Source organism: Gallinula chloropus (assembly GCF_964237585.1).
Source record: "Gallinula chloropus genome assembly, chromosome: 19".
NCBI lineage: Eukaryota > Metazoa > Chordata > Aves > Gruiformes > Rallidae > Gallinula > Gallinula chloropus.
In genome coordinates this window covers 5564637-5584011 of record NC_140104.1, presented here as the reverse complement: position 1 = coordinate 5584011, position 19375 = coordinate 5564637, and the positions used below count along the sequence as shown (strand labels likewise).

At 48.4% G+C, this 19375-nt stretch overlaps 1 protein-coding gene across 1 annotated transcript in view; it reads right to left on the bottom strand.

Annotated features, from left to right (window-relative positions):
- The window catches only part of LOC311199025 (kinase suppressor of Ras 1-like), a gene marked incomplete at both ends in the record, with an annotated part of 51356 nt that overhangs the window by 5507 nt on the left and 26474 nt on the right, over window positions 1–19375 (bottom strand). The window contains one exon of the mRNA XM_084273070.1: window positions 9271–9411. Coding sequence (XP_084129196.1) covers window positions 9271–9411 — 141 coding nt within the window. The remainder of the gene's footprint in view (window positions 1–9270; window positions 9412–19375) is intronic.

The following is a 19375-nucleotide window of genomic DNA, read 5'->3' as shown; positions in this document are numbered from 1 at the left end:
ACTGCCCTGAACAGATAAATGCAGCTGACTCAAGGAGAGGCCAAGAATGCAAATGTGCAGGAAGCTCAAAGCAGGTCCGTGTCAGGGCAAAGTCTGGGTGATTTTCCTGGAATATTGGCAGAGTAAGAAAAGCAGGGAGAGCCCACCTGATACTGGGTGTTATTACTCATTTTTCAACATCTTGGTGGTGCAGGTGTGCCGGAGTAAGCCTGCCCAAAAAAGCCTGTCCCTGAAAGGCTTCCACGTGGATAACCCACAGGAAGTACGCAGATGCCAGCAGCCAGGCAGCACTAAGTCTGCTCCCCTGGGACTCCCCACCTGATACTCCGAAGGACAAATAACCTGGGGCTCAGGTCACCTGAACTGCAATTGGAATGGGTTTCCACAACTCAAATATCGCAGCACGAAGCCAGTTGGTGTTTGCTCACATGGAGCCCCAGCTGACCTGGGCTGATAACTGAATTAACCCACATCATTCCTACCAGCAGTTACTTCCCCAGCACCCGCTGCATTCCTTGGCCCTGCACGCGGACGGGCAGCTCACAGACACATCTTTGTTCAGCCATATCACAAGGGCAGCTCTGCCATGTGGGACGTCAGCCTCACAGCGACACGAGGAGCTCGAAAAGGGGCAGACTGGGGGTAACATGGAGCAAGCTTTAGCATAATACAGAAGAGAGTTTTCTACACCACCACGGGTGCCCCAGCGCTCTGGAGCTGGGGAAACAAATATGTTTCACCAATAAGCAAAAGGGAAAGACACCATCCCTTACAACAACATTTATCCTATTTCATGTTTTTACGGTCTTTGGAGTAAGCAGGATTACAGTGATGTCATTCCTGAATTATCTCAAAACATTTCCTCACTCCCACCACTCCCCATTAGGAAAACAACCCAGATTACATAGGCACCGTTTTAAGCAGCAGCGTCATTCCAGATCCCGCTCTAAGTTACCAAGTCACGTTACCCAATACCACCTCACTCCCCCATCCTTCACACAACACAAACGTAACCAGTAACTTATTAGAGCTGTTAGCAGAGTCAATCAGTGAAGTGGAAGAACTAAGATTCCTTGGGAACACAAAGCTTTTCCACAGCCCAGACTTCAACAGCCAGCACACCCACTGGCATGGGACTGGTCCCAGTAGCATTGGGGATCTGGTTTCCCCGGCACCTGCCCTGTGGCAGGATCCAGAGCGGACCAGTGCACTGGCCTGCAGCGTTAGCACTCCAGGTAGCAGCTGTTGCAGGAGGGATCAGGGCCCAGCAGCAAACACTTGGGTTGGCAGACACCTTAGTGAGCCACAATGCTCCGTAAAAGCAAGCATGGCATCAGACACTGAAGAACATTCTCCCTGACCCATTTAGAGATCACAGGAAAGTCAGTAAAACAAATACAAATAAAAACAGCCTAAAATAGCCAAACACACAGGCTAGAAAAAGGGAAACCAGCCCGGTGAGCGAGCCCATGTCCGCTTGAGCAGCCAGGATGCAGTCAGGTTTTCTGCAGTCTGTTCTCAGGGGCAAAGTACAGCAGTTACCTCGGGCAGATGCCACCGCACCTCCGACAAGAGCCCTGTGCCTGTGCAGTCAGTCCCCAGTGAAGCAGAAGATGGGCTTTTGGGGTTTGAGGCTTTTGGACTGGAAAAACTGAGTATATATTGAGTGTGTGCTTTGGTTCGTATCAGTAAGGCAGAACTGACCATTTTAACTCACCCCAAATAAGATCATCTGGCTGTGACAGGGGAATTACCCCTGGTAAGAGGTACACGGGACGGCCTCAGCTCCTGGCTGCAGCCACAGGCACACTCACGTCTCTCAAGCACACAACTGCTGAGCTCACAACCTGAGGACGGTGGGGACAGTGTGCTGCAGTGCTCACGGAGCGGCCTGGGTCCTGCACAGAGGGATCACACCTCACACATCCTTCTGTTCTCAGGGGGGAGGACAGCCAAATGGTGGCTGGCACAGAGAACTTGCTGACATATTTGTCCAAGATTGCCTCGTCTTTCAAGTCTGATGATGTTTAGTGCTCTCCTTCTTTAAAGACCAAACCCCCTGCAACCAGGAATCCCCATTCAAATTTCAATTTCAGGCCTTCCTGGTTGCCAAGAAAAACCTGGAGAACAATTATTTTTTTAAAAAAATCAGAGAACATTTCAAACTACTGCACTTTTTAAAAGCATCAGGGCATTTTTTTCCTTTGTCTCACTCATTTGCAGGGCACACTTGCTATGGAGGGCTTGATCACCCCTAACTGCCTGATTTCACTTCCTTCACCCACTCCAACTGAACACAGCACGTGGCCTGCCATGAAAAGCTCTAATGGTTCCCTCAAGGCTCAAATGCACGGGAAGGGCAGCCCCAGCTCCCTGCTGCCAGCTTTGCTCTGCTCCCCAGCACCACCTCATCACACAGGTAGGAGCCCTGATGAAGGACCTGGCCTGCCGCTAGCTCACCCCCTTCCTGGTCCTGCACGTAAAGCCCAACCTTCTCCTCCTGCTCAGTAGTTTAATTTTAGAAAGACAGAATAGCAAGTTGTAGGAAAGTATAAGTACAGAAAAGGAGATTATATTCAAACAATCCCAATGACCTTGAGCTGGGAGAGCTCAGACTTTCTGAACCTGCTGCCAGCCCCCATAACACGCGACAAAAGAAATAAGCCTTAAAAGAGGGGGAGGGAGGGGAAGTAAGAGGCTTTCTTTAAACAGCCACTCATGTGCTGCACATATGTGGTGGCTTAATATAAAACTGGCCAACCTGATCCCTGTAAGATTGGCCTGATATGATTTAGCTCAGTGTTAGCCCCCCAGCCAATGTGGTAACGATGAGGGTCACTAGTTCAAGACGGCTCTTAAAACAGGCTCTGTTGCTGCCAATGCTCTGGCTCAGCTGCTGGGTCAGGGGGAAGGACACCCCCCCCAAATGCCCAGACACTGCAGAACACAAGGTGGGCTCCAACCTCCTTGGTGCAAGTGCAATTCTGGGCCCTTACAAAGAGGTTACTCCGAATCTTCTGCACTGAGGGTGAGGAATACAGGTCCAACAGACCTCTCTCTACCTGCTTCTTCCTGGGTGGTGTGGCTTTAGAAAACACGCAGCTTAAAGGCTTGCATGAGGGCCAAGCTAAGTACCATCTCCCTGGGCACACCTTGCCATGACAGGGAAGTTGCAAGAGATTCAGATACTACGCTAATAATGTCAGATTAAAAAGAAAGAGCAGGAGGAGATAGACCTGCTTTCAATCTTTCAGCACCTCAGAACTGCCAGCAAAATCTAAAGCCTTACTCACCACACATTGCTCAGCAGAAATGATGCTAAAAAGCCCAAACCAGGAAATTATTCTTCTCTACAATAGGCAAGAGGACTGCTCTACAAAGCAGTCCTGCTTATCAGACTTACAGACTGTGCACTTCATGGTACACATGTTTAAAGAAGAGAAAAGTAAACCACAGCGTATCCAAGAAGGCATCCAAAGGTTAGTCTCAATTACTCAGGGTGAAAAGTTCACAATAGTGTAAGAAGGTCTTTAATCTTGTCTGGTGTCCAACTTAAATCCCTAAAACATGGCAAAAATGCTGGTATCTAACACAGTGGATGGGTTATTTTTGGTAAAGATTCCTCCCTGCAGATAAGCCCATGGAGCTAATGCTGCTGCTGGCACTGCAAAATCAGTCTGACCTGCTCCTCGACCTAGTAGACGTGGCTCTTCCTCCAAAGCCGGACAGTTGTCAAGGCCCCAAATGCCTCCTCTTAAATCAATACATTCCCTCACCAATCATCCTCCCGTAGAGCAGCAGATGCTAGAAGAAAGCCCATTACATAAGGTGCTTAAATTCCCACTGATAGCTCTAAGCAAAGCATGTAAGGATGCTCTTAAGAACATCTTGTGCCTGCTAGCTGTTATTTTCTGTTGGTTTTCTGGTACCCAGTGAAGGAAGTACTGGAAAATTGCCGTATTAGCACATTTCTGGAGATTTTAGGGGCATTCTAGAGGGCCTCTCGCATGAAATCTCTAGCTTGCATGAAGCTGTCAGCATACGCAGGCTACAGTTTCACAGAACATCTCCCTCTTCACTGTTCTCACACAACAGGAGGGTTGGAAAGGAGCTGACATGCCCAGGCATCCCTGCTCTTTGCAGGAGGGATGGCTGCTGTCACTTACTACTTTTCTGTGGAAGATGGATTAGCGATTGCAGCGTTTTGCTGCAGATCCTGAGGGGCAGCGTGAGCCTCACGCTGACCTCCAGCCACAAGCAATTCAGTGAAGGAGGCTGTGCAAGGGACAGCCCCCAGACCCTTGGCAGGAGAAGGGAACCCTGGCAGTTGGTGACAATACTTCCCAAGAGCTCTTTATGCTGGGGAAAGTCCTTCAGCTGGAGCATGGAGATGGGGGTTTTAGGTCCAGGAAGCCTGCAGGACAGAGTTAATTTGCATGCACACAATTAGCACATTCAGGAGCTCTGCTATCTAGCAGTCCAGTGAGAGCTTCTGCTGCCAGACCCATGGAAATCCCCAGCAAATGGCCAAAGTCCTTGTAGCCTGTTCCCGTAGATATGCTGACAAAGATGAGAGGATACAGCTGTGGAAACCTGATCAGCTGAGGCAGATCTGCTGCTCCTACTCCCCCGACCAAAGTCAGGATGCACACACAAACCCCACACTTTTTCTCCAATGCCTGACCGGCTCAGCATGCTACAAGCCACACCACAGCCCCAGCAAGCACAACCATCCACCACAGGCTCACAGAACCGACCTGTGGCAATGCCTCAGCCTCTACAGATTTCCACAGGGCAGCAGGAGACCCTTAGCAGACAGTTCCTACTCAAGGCACAAGCCTTCCCCCTCTGCTCCCCAGTGCTGAGCACTGTTCCCAACTTGCTCAGGAGCCACTCCTGACTACCTACAAGAAAGGAGGCCTTTGGCATTAATGCTAATCAGGGAGCAAGGCAGGTTTCATGAGCAAAAAGGAAGTATTACAAAAAAAAAGATACATGCATTGGGAGTCAAATAGATCCCTGCAAAGCAGCAGCCATAAAGCAGACCCCACAGCAGTCCTGTTTCATCTGTCCCCACAGAGTCTCACTGCTGGCAAAGTCCAGCTTGCAGCCAGAGCTCCCAGCGGCAGGGTTTGCCCCTCCCTGTGCGTGACAGTTATCTAGGCTAAAGCCAGCTTTCCAAACTTGATTGACTGGAACCCCTGCTACATGGGGAGCAGGGCTGGTTCGGACACGTTTCCCAAGATAAGGAGATGACTATGTTCTTAAGTTACTTTGCAAGATGGTGACAAGTTATATGCGGGAACAAATATAATAGTGGCGTGTCTGGGAAGAACAACAGTAAAGGCAGAGAGGGTTTTTCTCTCTGCTAAAGAAAACAAACCAATGGAGATTTCTGCTTTTATCTTCTTTTTTTGGTAGATGTGCCCCAAGCCCAGAACCTAGTAAATAGCAAGAGACTTGTTCCATTAGCCTGCATGGGGACAGTGCTCTGTTCATATCCCCTTTCCCTCCCACTCCTCACTCAATTCTGTACTCAGACTCTCAAAGGGAGCAGAAAAATCCAGATCAGTGTACTTAGAACTAAATCCATTTTCAGAGCAACCTTTACCCGCTGGAGACCACTACATGGCTTAAATGTATCTTCAGTCTGTATAGTTCCTTGTCCTGCTTTATCCAGTTCTCAGTTCAAGTATCTCTTTTCCCCATTTCAAACCACCACATTTATCCACTTATGCATCATTTACAGTGTCAAACTACAGGCACACAGTGACAATAAATCTCTAGGACACACTGCCAGAAAAAAAAAGGACTACAGCATTTCCTAGAAAGTCACAGACTACCATCAGCCCAGCTCCTCAGCAGAGCCCGCTCTACACTCGCCACTGTCTCCTACGATAAAAGCTGTCTGGCAACTGCACAACAAAGAAACGGAAATAGCACAAGTTGGGGTAGGGGTTCAAAGCTTCCTTACCCCTCAGCTGTGTATTCACAAGAGCAAACAGGATCACAAACCTGAAGCTTCTTTCACCACCTACCTCCAAGTCTGCTAGGTCCGCAGAGAACAGCCCTTTCACTCTCCGCAGCGTGACCGGCTGACTGTTATCCATGTTCACAGGAGTTTTAGCTGTTGCCCAACGCCACAAACAGTGCATTGTTATTACTATAATCTCTTTCAGAACTAACGGATTTCACAAGCAGTCATTATTCTTGTTTTAAATATAGGTTTTCAAAGAAAGAAAGGAGCCCGACAAGAAGACAGCAATTATAACAGCAAGAGCTTTCAAGCTTCACAATGTCTAGAGCAAGTCACTGAGCAAAAATAGTCTTCACTCTGGACTAGAGGAGTCAGCAGATATTCTAAATTAGAGCCAGTGCTCTATTTCTGACAGGAGAGCCTGGGAGTTTCTGTGCTTCCCTGCACGGCAGCTTTATTTGGGAGAGGAATGGGGAGGGGGGAGGAGGGGGAGAAGGAGAAAGAAAGAAAAAGACTGTTGTTTCTCTAACCCTGAGCTAAGAAACTGCCAGCAACTAGGCTGCTTTTCAAAGGTGTTATGTCACAGATTAGCACAATCTTGAAATACTCCCTGCAGCAACACCAGAAACGCAAAGGGAATCAGAACCATTTAAAAATGCAGAGGCCCACGAACAGGCAGTGGTCCATAAGAGAGCCACTCACCTTCTGCATCGTACCTATTTGGCCTCAGAGGTGGCCAGGGAAAGGCTGTGTTGGAGCTCTAAGACTCTACAGGTACTCAGCACTTCAACTAGATCTAGAGCCTGAAAGCCTCAAGAACAGAGGGCTGCGTGCCTAACACTACCACAGCGTTTGTGGGGCTGGCTCTCTCTGTAGCACTTTCAGGAAGCATTAAGAAGGAAACCCAGTATGACTATTCCAGTTTTAAAGTGAGCTGACAGGACTTTTGAGATGGGAAGGCATTCCCCAGGGTATCTCATACAGCAGCCACAGAACCAGGGTTACAGGACTCAGGTGTTCCCGTCTTCACAGTCCAACCTCCCCAGTCATCTCTCTGAAGGCTCCCTAACCACCCCTCCCCAGTCACAAGGCAGGTAACATGCATAAAGCTCAGGGAAACCATTCTGTATTTCTTAATAACTAACCTATTGCAGCTCCTTCTGTCAGTGATTTCCATTTTGAAAGCGTTCAGCTGAGCTGCAGTTCACGTGCTGTATAAAATCTAAGCAACAGCAGGAACGATCCCATGATCCCTGTAACACTTCTGAGAGGCAGCTCAGACAGACGGACAGACATCTCCCCTGCCTGCCTGCTGATGTCCTGGCCTCAAACACTAACTGCACTGCTGTCTTCTGAGCAGTGAGACAGCAGAGTGGGAAATAACTGCAGGAGCAGAGCAGTTGGCAGCTATTTCCACTGCCCCCGGATCACAGCCTGTTCCAGCATGCCTACTCAAAAATCATCGTGATGACCCAATGGGTGCTGCAGTTCTCCTGCCCAGCCGAATCAGAACCTGTCTGCAGCTCCACAAACTGGATGTGGAAATTTCAAAGGCTGAGACAACCATGCAGCTAGTATCACTGGGTACACTGCTGTCTATGCTGCCTGCATTTGTGTCCCAGAGAACAGGAGGACACAGCTTATGATGCTGGTCACTGCTCGGCAGAGGGTACCGGGACAGCATGCCAGCAGCAGGCAACAGCTAGAATGTGTTCTCTTCTTGCCTTAGACCCAGACCGAACTTGTTGGCACTTCCCAGTGAGCACGCAAAGGGAAGGGCAGTCTCAACACTGTGTGCTCCCCGAATTACCGGGATGTGACAGGTTTGAACTGTCCACCCCCCTGCCCCTTCCCCCAGTTCTGCAGGCACAACAAAGGATTTTAAAAAAAGAGCTACAAAGACATTCTTTTAGGCTCAGGCAATTCCAGTAACCTTAGAAACCAACAATAGTTGTGAGCCTGGCACTTTGGCCACAGCAACAGGCTGCTTTTCTGTCCTCTCTGTCACTTGCTGTCTCCTTTCTGCCACTGCTGCACGTTCAGCTGTGCTACCCAAAACCTTGCAGGGCTGGAAGGCAGCACGCAGCATTGCATGCAGAATAAATAGCAGTGAATAAAAGGAACAACTCGCTCCTGAACTCATCCTGTTTTCCCAGAGTCTGCTCAGCTACATCAGGACCAAGCTGGAATAATGTCCATGAAAATTTGCTGAATTTTTGACTCGGGCAGATCGTTGAAGTCCAAGAAATTTTTGCTTGTGTAAGGATCAAAGGAAACAGAATGAGAACACTGTGATCTGGCCTGCAGAGCCAAAAATGGGAAAGAGAATGGAAAAAACCTTTTCTGCTCTGTTTAGCCATCAGCAGACTGAGTTCTACTTATATCACCATTAATGTTACACTGCAGTGAACCATCCCCAGTATGGAGAAGGCAGGGGAAACTGAGCACAGCCCAGACCCAAGGGAATAAATCTGATGCCCTGCAGTGCCCAGGAACCACTGAAACACAGCGGCAGGGAAAAAAAAACAGCACCAGAGCCAGGAGCTAGGGGCCTGGGCTTAACCAGTCATTTCTGATTACAGCAGTGTCCGGTTAGTCTGTGCAGTAAAGAAGCTGCCAGCAATTTACATGTTAAGAATTAAGCTGTAATGATCAGAAGGAGCCACGGTCTGTGAGCATGAGCAGCTGTTGCCCACCACCAACAGACCACCACAGCAGAGTTATTCATTCCATTCTTTCACACTGATGGAATGATCTCTGGGATCAGTCTGAACCAGAGGCTTCACCCATGGGGGAGTGGGAGAACAAGGGGAGGTAAAATGAAAAATCCCTCTCTCGCTTCCGAGCAAAGACTCCCACCCAGTCAAAATCCAGATCAAAAGCCACCTGCTCATTACTGGGTTGTGGTCCACTTGATTTTGTGGTCTGAATGCTGTGTGAGGCCGCAGAGTTTCAAGCCTGGAACAAACTCATAAACTCTGACCCCTCTGGCTAGTCTAAGTTTAGAAGGACCCAGAGCTAGTGGCTATCTTTGGACCTTTACTCACTCACAATTGTGGTACGTATGCTTTCAGAAATTAGAACATTCTAGGCTGTAACAACTCTGTATATTGGACACATCCAATCAAGAAATGTGAACAGAGGAAGCACTTTCCCACCAAAGGTCCCTCTGTGTGCCCACACACTCCCACCTTGCCTGAAAGCAAGTCAAGGAAAACAACTTCAGCCCAGCAGGCAGCTAGAACGACTCTAAAGGACAGGACGCTCTGTGCCAAGGGTTGTGTTCCCCTTACCTGTACAACTTCTTTCCTCACATTGACAATGTCTAACCAGTCATTGAACCTCGGATAGCTGTTGAGCTCTGCTGTCCTGTCGTTCAGGGGCACACTCAGTTTACACTGCCGCTGCCGGTGGATGTAGTCAATCAGTTTCACCTGTTGGGATACAGAAAGGAAAGAGTTAAGTTCCTTGGGATATGTGGTCCGAGCTGAAGGGGATGCTGGTCTGTACGCAGGGCTTTTTCACCACATATAAATGACACACTCCTGCAAGGCCTCAGGGAAGTGCACTCAGGGCAGCACCTTCCTCACACACAGCACCTTGACTCCTGCCTTCTGCTGAAATTCAGGACACTGCAGAACTCTCCTCCAAACCCGTTCTGTGCAGAGGCTGGGTGCCATGCCAAAATATGAAAGGCACATCCAAAGCATTTGAAACCATTAATTACATTCACTTTAAAGCACTACACATGTACCTGCAACCACACTCTGGGTGCTGCAGGTATTGCCAGCCTAAGGGGCAGGGCTACTGCCTCTCATCCCGTATGGTCGTTGTATTGTCCCACATCTGGCCTTCATTTGGGCTGGAAGAGCCGAAGTACCCAAAGACTCCGAAGCCTGTTATCTGATGGGCTTTCCTATTATAAAATCATCATGAAAAACAATGGTCTTAAGGCCAGTGGGATCAGATGACCATTGTACGTCTTCTATTCTAAAGCTGTGTTTGGAAGCTTTCCTCACCTGAGCATCACTTCAGACAGAGAGAAGTAAAACAAGGATTATTATTTGTAAGTTATGTTTGCTTATCAAACTCTCAAAAGATTTCTCACTATGTCACACATTCCCATGGGGCAGCCTTAAGCTTCAAAACCTTCCTAACAAACTAACATCTCAAAACAAAGTTAGCTGATCTGGGGTTGATAAACTGAAACATGTTCTCAGCCAACACATTTCAGCATTTGGGACAAGATTGGACTACAGATGAAAAGGAAAAAAACAAACAAGTTATCTAACTACTATAACATCTCTCCTATTAAGCTTCTACTCAAAATATTTCAGGTATAACAGGGAATATAGACATTGCATTTGATCTCAACAGAACAACCCCCATATGGAGCGTAACACTTGTGGCCTGCTCATCAGTTTGGGAAAGCTGCTTCATAGTAACTGTCCTGGGACAAACACAGCTCTGCCTTTGCAGTATATGGGAAGCACTTGTTTTACTTCAAGGGGGAAATTCCTTCTCCCTCTCAGTTTGTTTATTGCGACCCAGTCCTGCAAATGTGTAATCATGAGGTTGATCCACATGCTCTTAGACACAACCCTGCTAAATAAGCAAAGGCTTTGCAGGGGATAACACCAGACCATGCACAGGAACGCAGGAAACCATAAACAAGCACTGACCAGTACTCACACAGGGGAACTACACTCTGCTAAGTTACCACATTGCTAATGCTGTTCTTTAAAACAGGCTGATGAGATTACAGCTATAGCTATAGCCACAGCTTGGGACCCAAACTGCTGTGGGTATCAGTCTTTGCACATGGCCAGAGCCTGGTAGCCACAGGCCAACCCCTGAAAGCCACCCTGGTGATGGCAGTGGGCTGCAGCAAGGGCTGACTGAAGTGACCCCCACCTTGGTATCACAGTCCAGCACATCTAGCTGGATGTTTGTGGCCACAACCTCAAAATGAAGCTATTTCCAGGTGAAGCATCACTTGGTTTCCGCTGGCTTCAGCTGCAGGTGGGGAACAAGTGGTGGTGGCAGCCCCAGACCAAGATACAGGGTGTTTCTTGGAGGGTGGCTGCAGCAGAACCACCAGGTCTGTGTGACGAGAAAGCCAGCAGCTATTGATAAAGCATTTCTTGCCTGTGCTTTCCTGTCAAGGGACCTGAGGGTTTTGCTTTATGAGCAATCTGACTCCTCACAACTATAAGGTGTAACAAGAAGTTTTTTTCTGCCCACACACTCCTGAATTCAGACAGCAGTGCCATCATGTTTGGGATTTCTCAAACTGTGGGTTAATACAAAAGTGACTGAAGCTTTTCATGTGATGAATACAGAAATGCAAAGCAGCAGCAGTCTCAGGAGAGGCAGCTGTGCGATGGATGGACTGCTGCGTCCCAGCAGAACCAACCGCCCCTTTGCCCTCACGCTCCGACCACCCAGCTGAAATCAGAGGAACCTTTAAACCATAACTTCCTAATGCAGCTTTGGAGCACAAGATGCAAAAAGAAATTACCTTGGAAATCCCACTCACTTGTTCTCAGTACCTCTTTTTAAAGAAAGGGGACGACAGCACTTCCTTTTTTCCACCCTTTGTCTGCTTTCTCTAGCCAGACACCATGCTGCAGAGCAGCGGAGGACAGGCCCCCATGGACAGCCACGGTAATGCCAAAGCCAGCTGGGCTGGGATGAGCTAGTGAGGCTCAGCAGAGGCCCAGGCACCATGGACAGCCCTGCTCCTGTGCCTGTACACTGCCAGTTAGGGACAAGCCCACTCACGCCCTCAGCATCATGCCAGATGCTAATGTGACTGCAACTTAACCACTGTGGCAGCTTGTCCTGCCTGTACCTGTATCCTTCAACTTGCTGCCAGGTACATGCTCCTGCACAGTTGTGCCTTCCACTGTGCTCTCCCATACATTAGGACGTCTCTTTTGCAGCATGCTCTGCTCTGGGCAGGCCAGGGGCACACACGAGGTCCCTGCCTGGCTCAGCCTCAATTCCTGCTTTCTCACTGTCATACGTATTTCGCCACAGGCACCTACCCGATGAGCTCTCTCACTCAGGTCAGAAATGAACTTGAAGATGCTCTTCCCAGTGTGTTCCTGCTAAGCACTTGGTTTAAATCATCCCTGCTTCCCCCTATAGTTTTTCCCTGCCGTTTGGCTTCATATCATACACGTTCTGATGCAGTATTGCCGGCTGGCCCACAAGAGACGCAGTGCAGCCCTGCCTGAAGACCTACCCAGTCATGAGAAACCAGCCTGTGTGCAGCTGGGAGGTGACTCCCCTGCCAGGTGAGACACTGGGAATACCATCTCTGATGGTTAAAGCAATTGCTCCATGGTTTAGACTGAACATGACCATGGACCCTGACTGTGAGTTTTGCCTGTCTGTCCTAAAAATCAGTTTTTAACAGGAAAGACTGGCATTCTCATCATTAGGGCTTCACTCCACTCAATATGCTTATTGGTTCTGTTTCAAATGTACCATGTTGCAACTCTGGCTCCTTCTATTGAAAGACATTAGGGAGGAAGAGACAAGAACAAGAAAGAGCTGACTTTGTTGCAGTTGAGGACAGGAACAGAACAGCTGAAGCCCTGACAGAAACGAGGGAAGACATGTGCCCCTCTTTGAAAAGAAGGGGGGATCTTGGCAAGCCGTGGGCTACACATGAAGTTCACAAAGAACACTGAGCAGGGATGGAGGCAATAAGAGTGGTGAAGAACCGGTAGGAATAGAGGGGGAAGTTGCCCTACTAAGAGGCAGAAAACAGAGGTTGCAGGAAGTTTGAGGACTACTCGATAGCCCCCAGTACACCACAAGCCAGCCTACGTAAATCAGAAACAGCTTCCCTGCTGTGCCATAGATACCTCATGGAAAGGGGAAGGCAGGCAGAAATCACCCGAGCACTCTCTTTTCTGGAGGCCATTCTAAGTGAGGGTCTGTGACAGTATGCAGTTCGATATACAAACTGCAACCACAAAATCCAGCCACAGGCAAAGCTGTTCGTAGGTGGTGGTATGCAGAATTCCCAGGGTTCTGGGGTATGTTACCGCTTCTTCCCTTGGGCCACCTGACCCCTTCCCCATTCCTGGGCATATACCTCAAGGCTGCTGAGCACCTAGGGAAAGGAGCATGAGTGTTTGCAAAGTGCTTCTGAAGCTGGCACTGCCTGGCAAGACAAGCTGATGCCTAAGAACAGCAGCTTGGCTCCTCAGTCCGACTGGCATCTGCTGTTTCCACGCAGGGCCTCCCACCAGGCACGATCTACTTTCCTGGAAGAAGGATGAGCTATCAGCATACTCTATAAAGCCAGAACTCCATGCCTAGTTACACATAATGCTAATTATATGCAAATGCCTTAAAAGTAACATAAAGCCCAGGATAAAGCAGGGAACCGCAAACACTGACAGTGGCAAGAGAAGGTGCGGGAATCTCTTCCCAGAGCCACAGTGGAAGGCGAGGGGCACTTACCGTCTGTTTATAAACTAAAAAGCACAAATTAAGTTAAAGAAATTACACCAATAGCTATGCGGCCCCATGTTATCCTCTGACAGTCTGCAGTATCACAGGGACAGCACGCTGTTCTGAGGAAGGACCTTCCTGTTGCCCTCCCCACAGACGATCTCCTCACCTGTGTCACCATATGACCAGAAGCACCACATTTAACGAGTAAGAGACCAGGCCTCTGCCCCAGGGAGCCGGATGCCACTCCAAGCTCTGCCACAGACCTGCTGCCTGGCCATGAGCAAGTTCAATTATCTGCCTCCTCTTCCCCCTGCGCGTGGCTCTGCCTGTACTGCATAAACTCCCTGGAGCAGGAGCTGTCTTCAACTATTTTCATACTGCTTAAAAAAATACAGGTTCAAATATTTTCACTTGACAAGTCCCATCCGTGGCATAAACTCCTATCAGGATACTGCTGGAAGGGCCATGCTGCACTGTGCAGCACAGATTTCAATGTCAGGCTTCTCTTCTTCATTGGGGTAGAACAAAAATATAACTCTCACAAATGGAAAAGAAGTCTGACAGCACAGAGCTGAGTATCTCAGATCACCAAGCCTGGTTTTCCCATGATAACTCCTTCACATTTACTCTTCAAGTCCAAATTTGTTTTCCCCATGTCCTATAAATAGCGTATTTGCATTCTCTTCCCACCCTACGTGCACCACGCTTCTCCCCTAGGATGAATTTCATTTTGTTATTTCCTGCCCAGACTTCTAGCTAAACTACATGGTTTGGCTTGAATAGCCGAGCTGTTACAAAACCCTTTTCTGAGAATATAATAAAACTTCTGGGTTCAGTGACGCACATAAAAACCCACAAACAACATGCAGGTCTCCAACCACAAAGTAGACAGAGATAAAGCCAGTAGTAAGCTATTCACTGCCTGTCCGCCAAACAGCACATCCTACTCGTTGCAAATGGCAAAGCCAAGAGAAGCAGCAATTCTCCAACTGCCTTGAACCCACAGAGGTGGGAAGGAACCACAACAGCCGCAGGATACGGAGCAGCTGGAGTACATCGCTGCCTGCAGCAACTGGAGCCCATCTAGAGCCCTCCTCCTCTGTCCAGTGCAGCTGACAGATGGGTGCCCGGTCCCCTTCTGCTTTACATACCGCACACACATTGCAAGGTACCAAGGTACGGGCTGGGATGCACGTTTCTCTCCTCCTTAGAGCACTTTTTTAATGGATATCCCTTTACAGTTCATGTGAGGATCAGGCCCAACATGCTTAGGAGAAAAACTGCCAGGCTTGTTTTTTTTAAAATTGATTTATACAAAGCAAACACCAGATCTCTGGGGATACCAGTTCGCCTGTATCCATGACCTCAAGCCAGCAGTCAGGAGTTTTAGTGACTGAACAAATCCCAAACTCGCCCAAGTTCCTGCGGGCACATCACAAGAAAGCAACAGCATCTGTACCCCTAGTTTGCTGACATCAGGGTGCAGGACATGGGAGTCCTTGGCAAACAAGGAGGTACTGCAAGCATGAGCTGGAAGAGCTCAGTCCTCAAATGGCAGCCCAAGTATGTCTGACCCCTGGTTACCTGAACAGGAGTTATGTTCTAAATCTGCCAGAGAATGCCACCAGTTACGGCCCTGAAGCAGAGTAGTTAAGTTTCATGCACATGGGGGTAAACTGTCCCTCAGTTCCTTGTCAATTATGCTTTACTCACATTTACAAAGTGGTACTTTACCTCAGAAGTCATTCACAGGCAGGGACATTAAACCTACTTGCAGCCCTTGCACTTGGCCAGCACCCATCGGTCTGAATTCAATGCAGTTGATCCAAATAATCACGGAGAAAGGAGCAGAGTACTGAAGAGTTTGCACTTTTAAGTCTCCCCTATCTTATCCTCATGCTTTTAATCCACATATCTTGGAATACACTGTATATGCTGTGAGAACAAGTCTTTTCAATTCAGAAAAAAGGGGAAACTGAGGCACAAAATGGAAATTATACCTTAAACAACCCAGGGACAGCCAGAGGGACTCTGCTGACACATTGGTATAGCAGAGTCCTTCAGAGTATCAACAGTTGCAGACTAAGTCAGATTCAGCCATGCCCTTCACAACCAAAAGCCATTGTTTTCACATTTTCACAGGGCTTGCAATGTCCTGCTCACTGATGCCTGCAACTTTTCTCCATGACCTGAAACATACGCAAGGCTTAGAAGAGGGTTTTTTTCCCATATCCAAACAAACAGCTGTCATTATTTAATCAACAAATCAAGCACATGTTCTAAATCAAATGTATTTTCTCCTCTCCCAGGAGATGAAATCTCATGGACTCCAGCAGCACTTAGAAAGATGCTGAAGACGAGCTACCACCACTTACTGCCTGCAATTTAATGAGCCAGCAGCTTAAGTTTTAAAAGGATCAGATCAATGTATGACCCAGCTCTTACACGTGGCTAAGAGAAACGCAAATCATCTATCTTCAGCCAGGAATTAATCATGAAGGAACCTCTCTATTAACCTCCTGCCAAGAACAGGACCCAGAGGGCTCGAGTGCGCTCTCGGCGGGAGCAGGCAGTAGCTACCTCTGTCATGGGACACTGTGCTAGCTGGACCAGTGTCTCATACCACGGGGCAGGTTCTGCATTTTTACCTCCTGAAACAGAGGGCAAAACTTCTGAGCTCAGAGTTTATCTGCATGGGACACTGGGGAAAGTAAGATGAGTCATTTTAAGGCATCCAGTGAAAGTGGATTCACTTCACACCTTTGGCTGACTCGTCTCTCTTTTCCCCAGTGCCATCATACAGACAAACCCAAAAAGTCAGACACACCAAAAAAATAATCCTGAGCAACCTGAGCACTGAAGAGAACACAAAAAGGTCAGAATCTGACTTGCCAAATTTGTCTCTGAAGTCATGCTCAGCAACCATGTGAGAAACCGATAAAGATCTCAGCAGCCATTCAGAGCCCAGCAGCATGAGTGTACTTCAGGACACCTACTTCAAAGGCAGCAGAGTTAAAAAAAATGTGCAGCTGAGTTGGCCCATGGAAGGGAAAGAATTGTGTTTCACTTTCACAGAGCAAGCCATTCTGCATGCAAGGCTGCTTGCTTTGAGGTATGAAAGCTGAGAGCTGGGGATGAACCTGTGATGTACACTCATGGTGCCCATGCAGACGGCCACACAACGAACCACCACCTCCTGAGCCAGCCGGCACAAGGCTCATGTGGCTGCTCGCCCCCCAGTACAGCCCAGCAGCCATCAGGGCAAGGTCCTGCACTTCTGAAACACGGGTGTCACCTCCCTCTCAGCCTTAGAGGCCTGTCTCTGAACTGCCATACGGAGAGACCCTCTTTCGTGGGCTTTGGGAAGATGATCACCAGAGAGCCACAGGACCCACACACCACAGGAATGGGGTGGGGGGTTGGGGGGAATTCCCAATTGGTGCAAAGCAGCAAACACTGAAGTAATACAAAAGCTGGTTGGTTTCTCCAGTTTGGCCTGAAATGCAGCAATCCCAGAGAAGAACCTTCCCTGGCACACAGTAACATGGCCATCCCCATCTGTGACCAGAGTGCTGCTGAGCCTCAACATTTATCTGGGGCCAGGGACACAGAGAAACACAGGAGGACAAAGTGGCCGACCAGAGAGGAGGAGAGTAAGGCCAAAGAATCACCGTGGGAAATAGTGCTGCGGTTATTCTGGTCTGTCCCTCAGACTCCGCAGAGCCAGGAGCTGACAGATGAAGCATCACAAGACACAGCTCCCAGTCTCAGCTTGGCCAGGGATGTGCAGACACAGGGCAAGCCTCTTCATGCACGCCTGCATAGCCGCTGTTCAGCCACCCGTCCTCAACAGTTCGGATTCAAAGTTAACAGCCCACAACACCCTCCAACCAACAGCAAACCAACCGTCTTTGCAACTCCTGCACGCTGCACAACCCAACACTGAGCCGTTCCTTCTGTGATCTGAAGTTTGAAGCAGCTGACTCACTCGAATGCCCCCAGCTATCTGACTTGTTATCATCATCTGATCGCAGCATCACCGAGGAGCAAAGTCCCATGAAATTCTCATTTCCCCTCTGTGTTCAGAGGACTAGCTTGTTGCATGTATACGTATAAAGGTGCCTTAGGACAACGTGGACTGTTCCCTTTCCAGTATAGGAAGAACTAACCCAATGCCTTTTTTTGACTGGTTTAAAACAAAATCTCCCTGGTGAAATGGAGAGAGTGGGTCTGTACCCTTTTAACATATGTTGATTGTGCAGTGAAAACTCATCCAAACCTCTTCCTAGAACGTTTTGTTCGACCACACAGAAAACCATCCTTCCCATCTGCGCTTCTATTAAGAACACTCAGATGATGCAAGATGTGGCTGGAGAGCCTTCTAATCTCACAAACTTCAGAGCCACCTTGAATCCAGCATGGAATTCAAGCAGCTCTTTCCAATGCAATACAACAGCTGCACAGGAACAAAATTCACAACGCAAAATAAGAAGCAAAGATGCACAACAAATTGCAAGCAATTATCTGTATCCTAAAAAAAATGAGGTCAGTATTTCTCACCCACATGGCTTTGCCCCCAAAGACAAGAGTTGAATCCATTCAAGAATGATATTTTGCCATGTATCTTCAGCAGGCATGCATCAGTAAAACCAAGCTAGCAGATAAGACGTTACGAAGAAGTATCTGGTAGCAGATTAATTTGCTTATTTGAGATGGTATCTGAGAAAAGGAGCTCACATACATGTCAGACTCTGACTTGCAGTCTCTGGAATCCACATTCACTTCCTTGAACCCAGCTGACTCATTCATCAAGAAGTGTGGCAGAGTGATCAGACTCCTGCCTGAGCCATGAGTTCAGCTTCCAGGTCTGGTCCTGCTACAACAGCAGCCAGAGTATGCACTTCCTTGGGTCTTGTTCCTATCCACCTCTCCATCCACTATGAAAGTGCAATCAGAGGCAGCCAGTATGGAGGTCACCGCTGTGCTGGGCCACTGACAGAGCCTGCTTTGAAAAGGCCAGCATGCAGAACGCTGCCACTGCTCTGAATGCCAAAACCAGGTTAGGAACAGTAACAAACTCACAAGACCTCATGTGGTAGGGCCTTATTAAAAATAAGAAAGTCAGAGGAGGAAGGATTAAACCAATCCACACAAAGTCAAGAAGCAGTTCTAAAAACAAGTGACGACAGACTGAACTTTGAGTCCTCTGAACAGCAGAGAAATCAGAAGGGTGACACAGGTGGGAACGAGCTGTGCGATGGGGGTACCACCCTCAGACCATGCCATGGACAGGGCACTGTGCTGAGGGTCTGTGCATGGAGCTTCAATGCCAGCCTTGCTTGTAGCAGCTTCTGCAGAGACACAACCGACAGCTGCTGCTTCTGCAGAACCTGGGTGTCTGGGCTGACTTAAAGGAGTTTTGGTTTTGCTTATAAAAGAAAAGGAAATAGTTTCTCAATGCATTGCTAAACAAACCCTGCAAAACAGGACCCAGCAGAGGCCAGCAGAAAAGCGTACAGGCAAGGGTTGGTCTGGGGGAGGAAAAAAACCCAGAAATTAGTAAATGAAAGTACAGAGAGGTAGAGGGACAGGGAGATGAACACCAGATGGATGGATTTTCCTTTGAACCTTCAGTCATGCCCCAGGCTGACACAATAGCCACTGCCCAAACACTACAGTGTTATTTCTGCTTTGTCAGATGATGCAGACAGCATCATTTCTGGGTCACTTGGAGGCCACACACCACCCCTTTTCTCTCCCCTCCTTTCTTTTTCACAATCCCAGCAGACAGAGCAGTAAACACTCAGTTAAGGCCTCCACAGCTACAAGCGGGAACGGGAGGATGAAACCGCACAACCGAGTGGTTCCCTGTGCCTGATTACACGATTCTCCTCAAAGATTTCATCCCAGGGAGGCATCTGA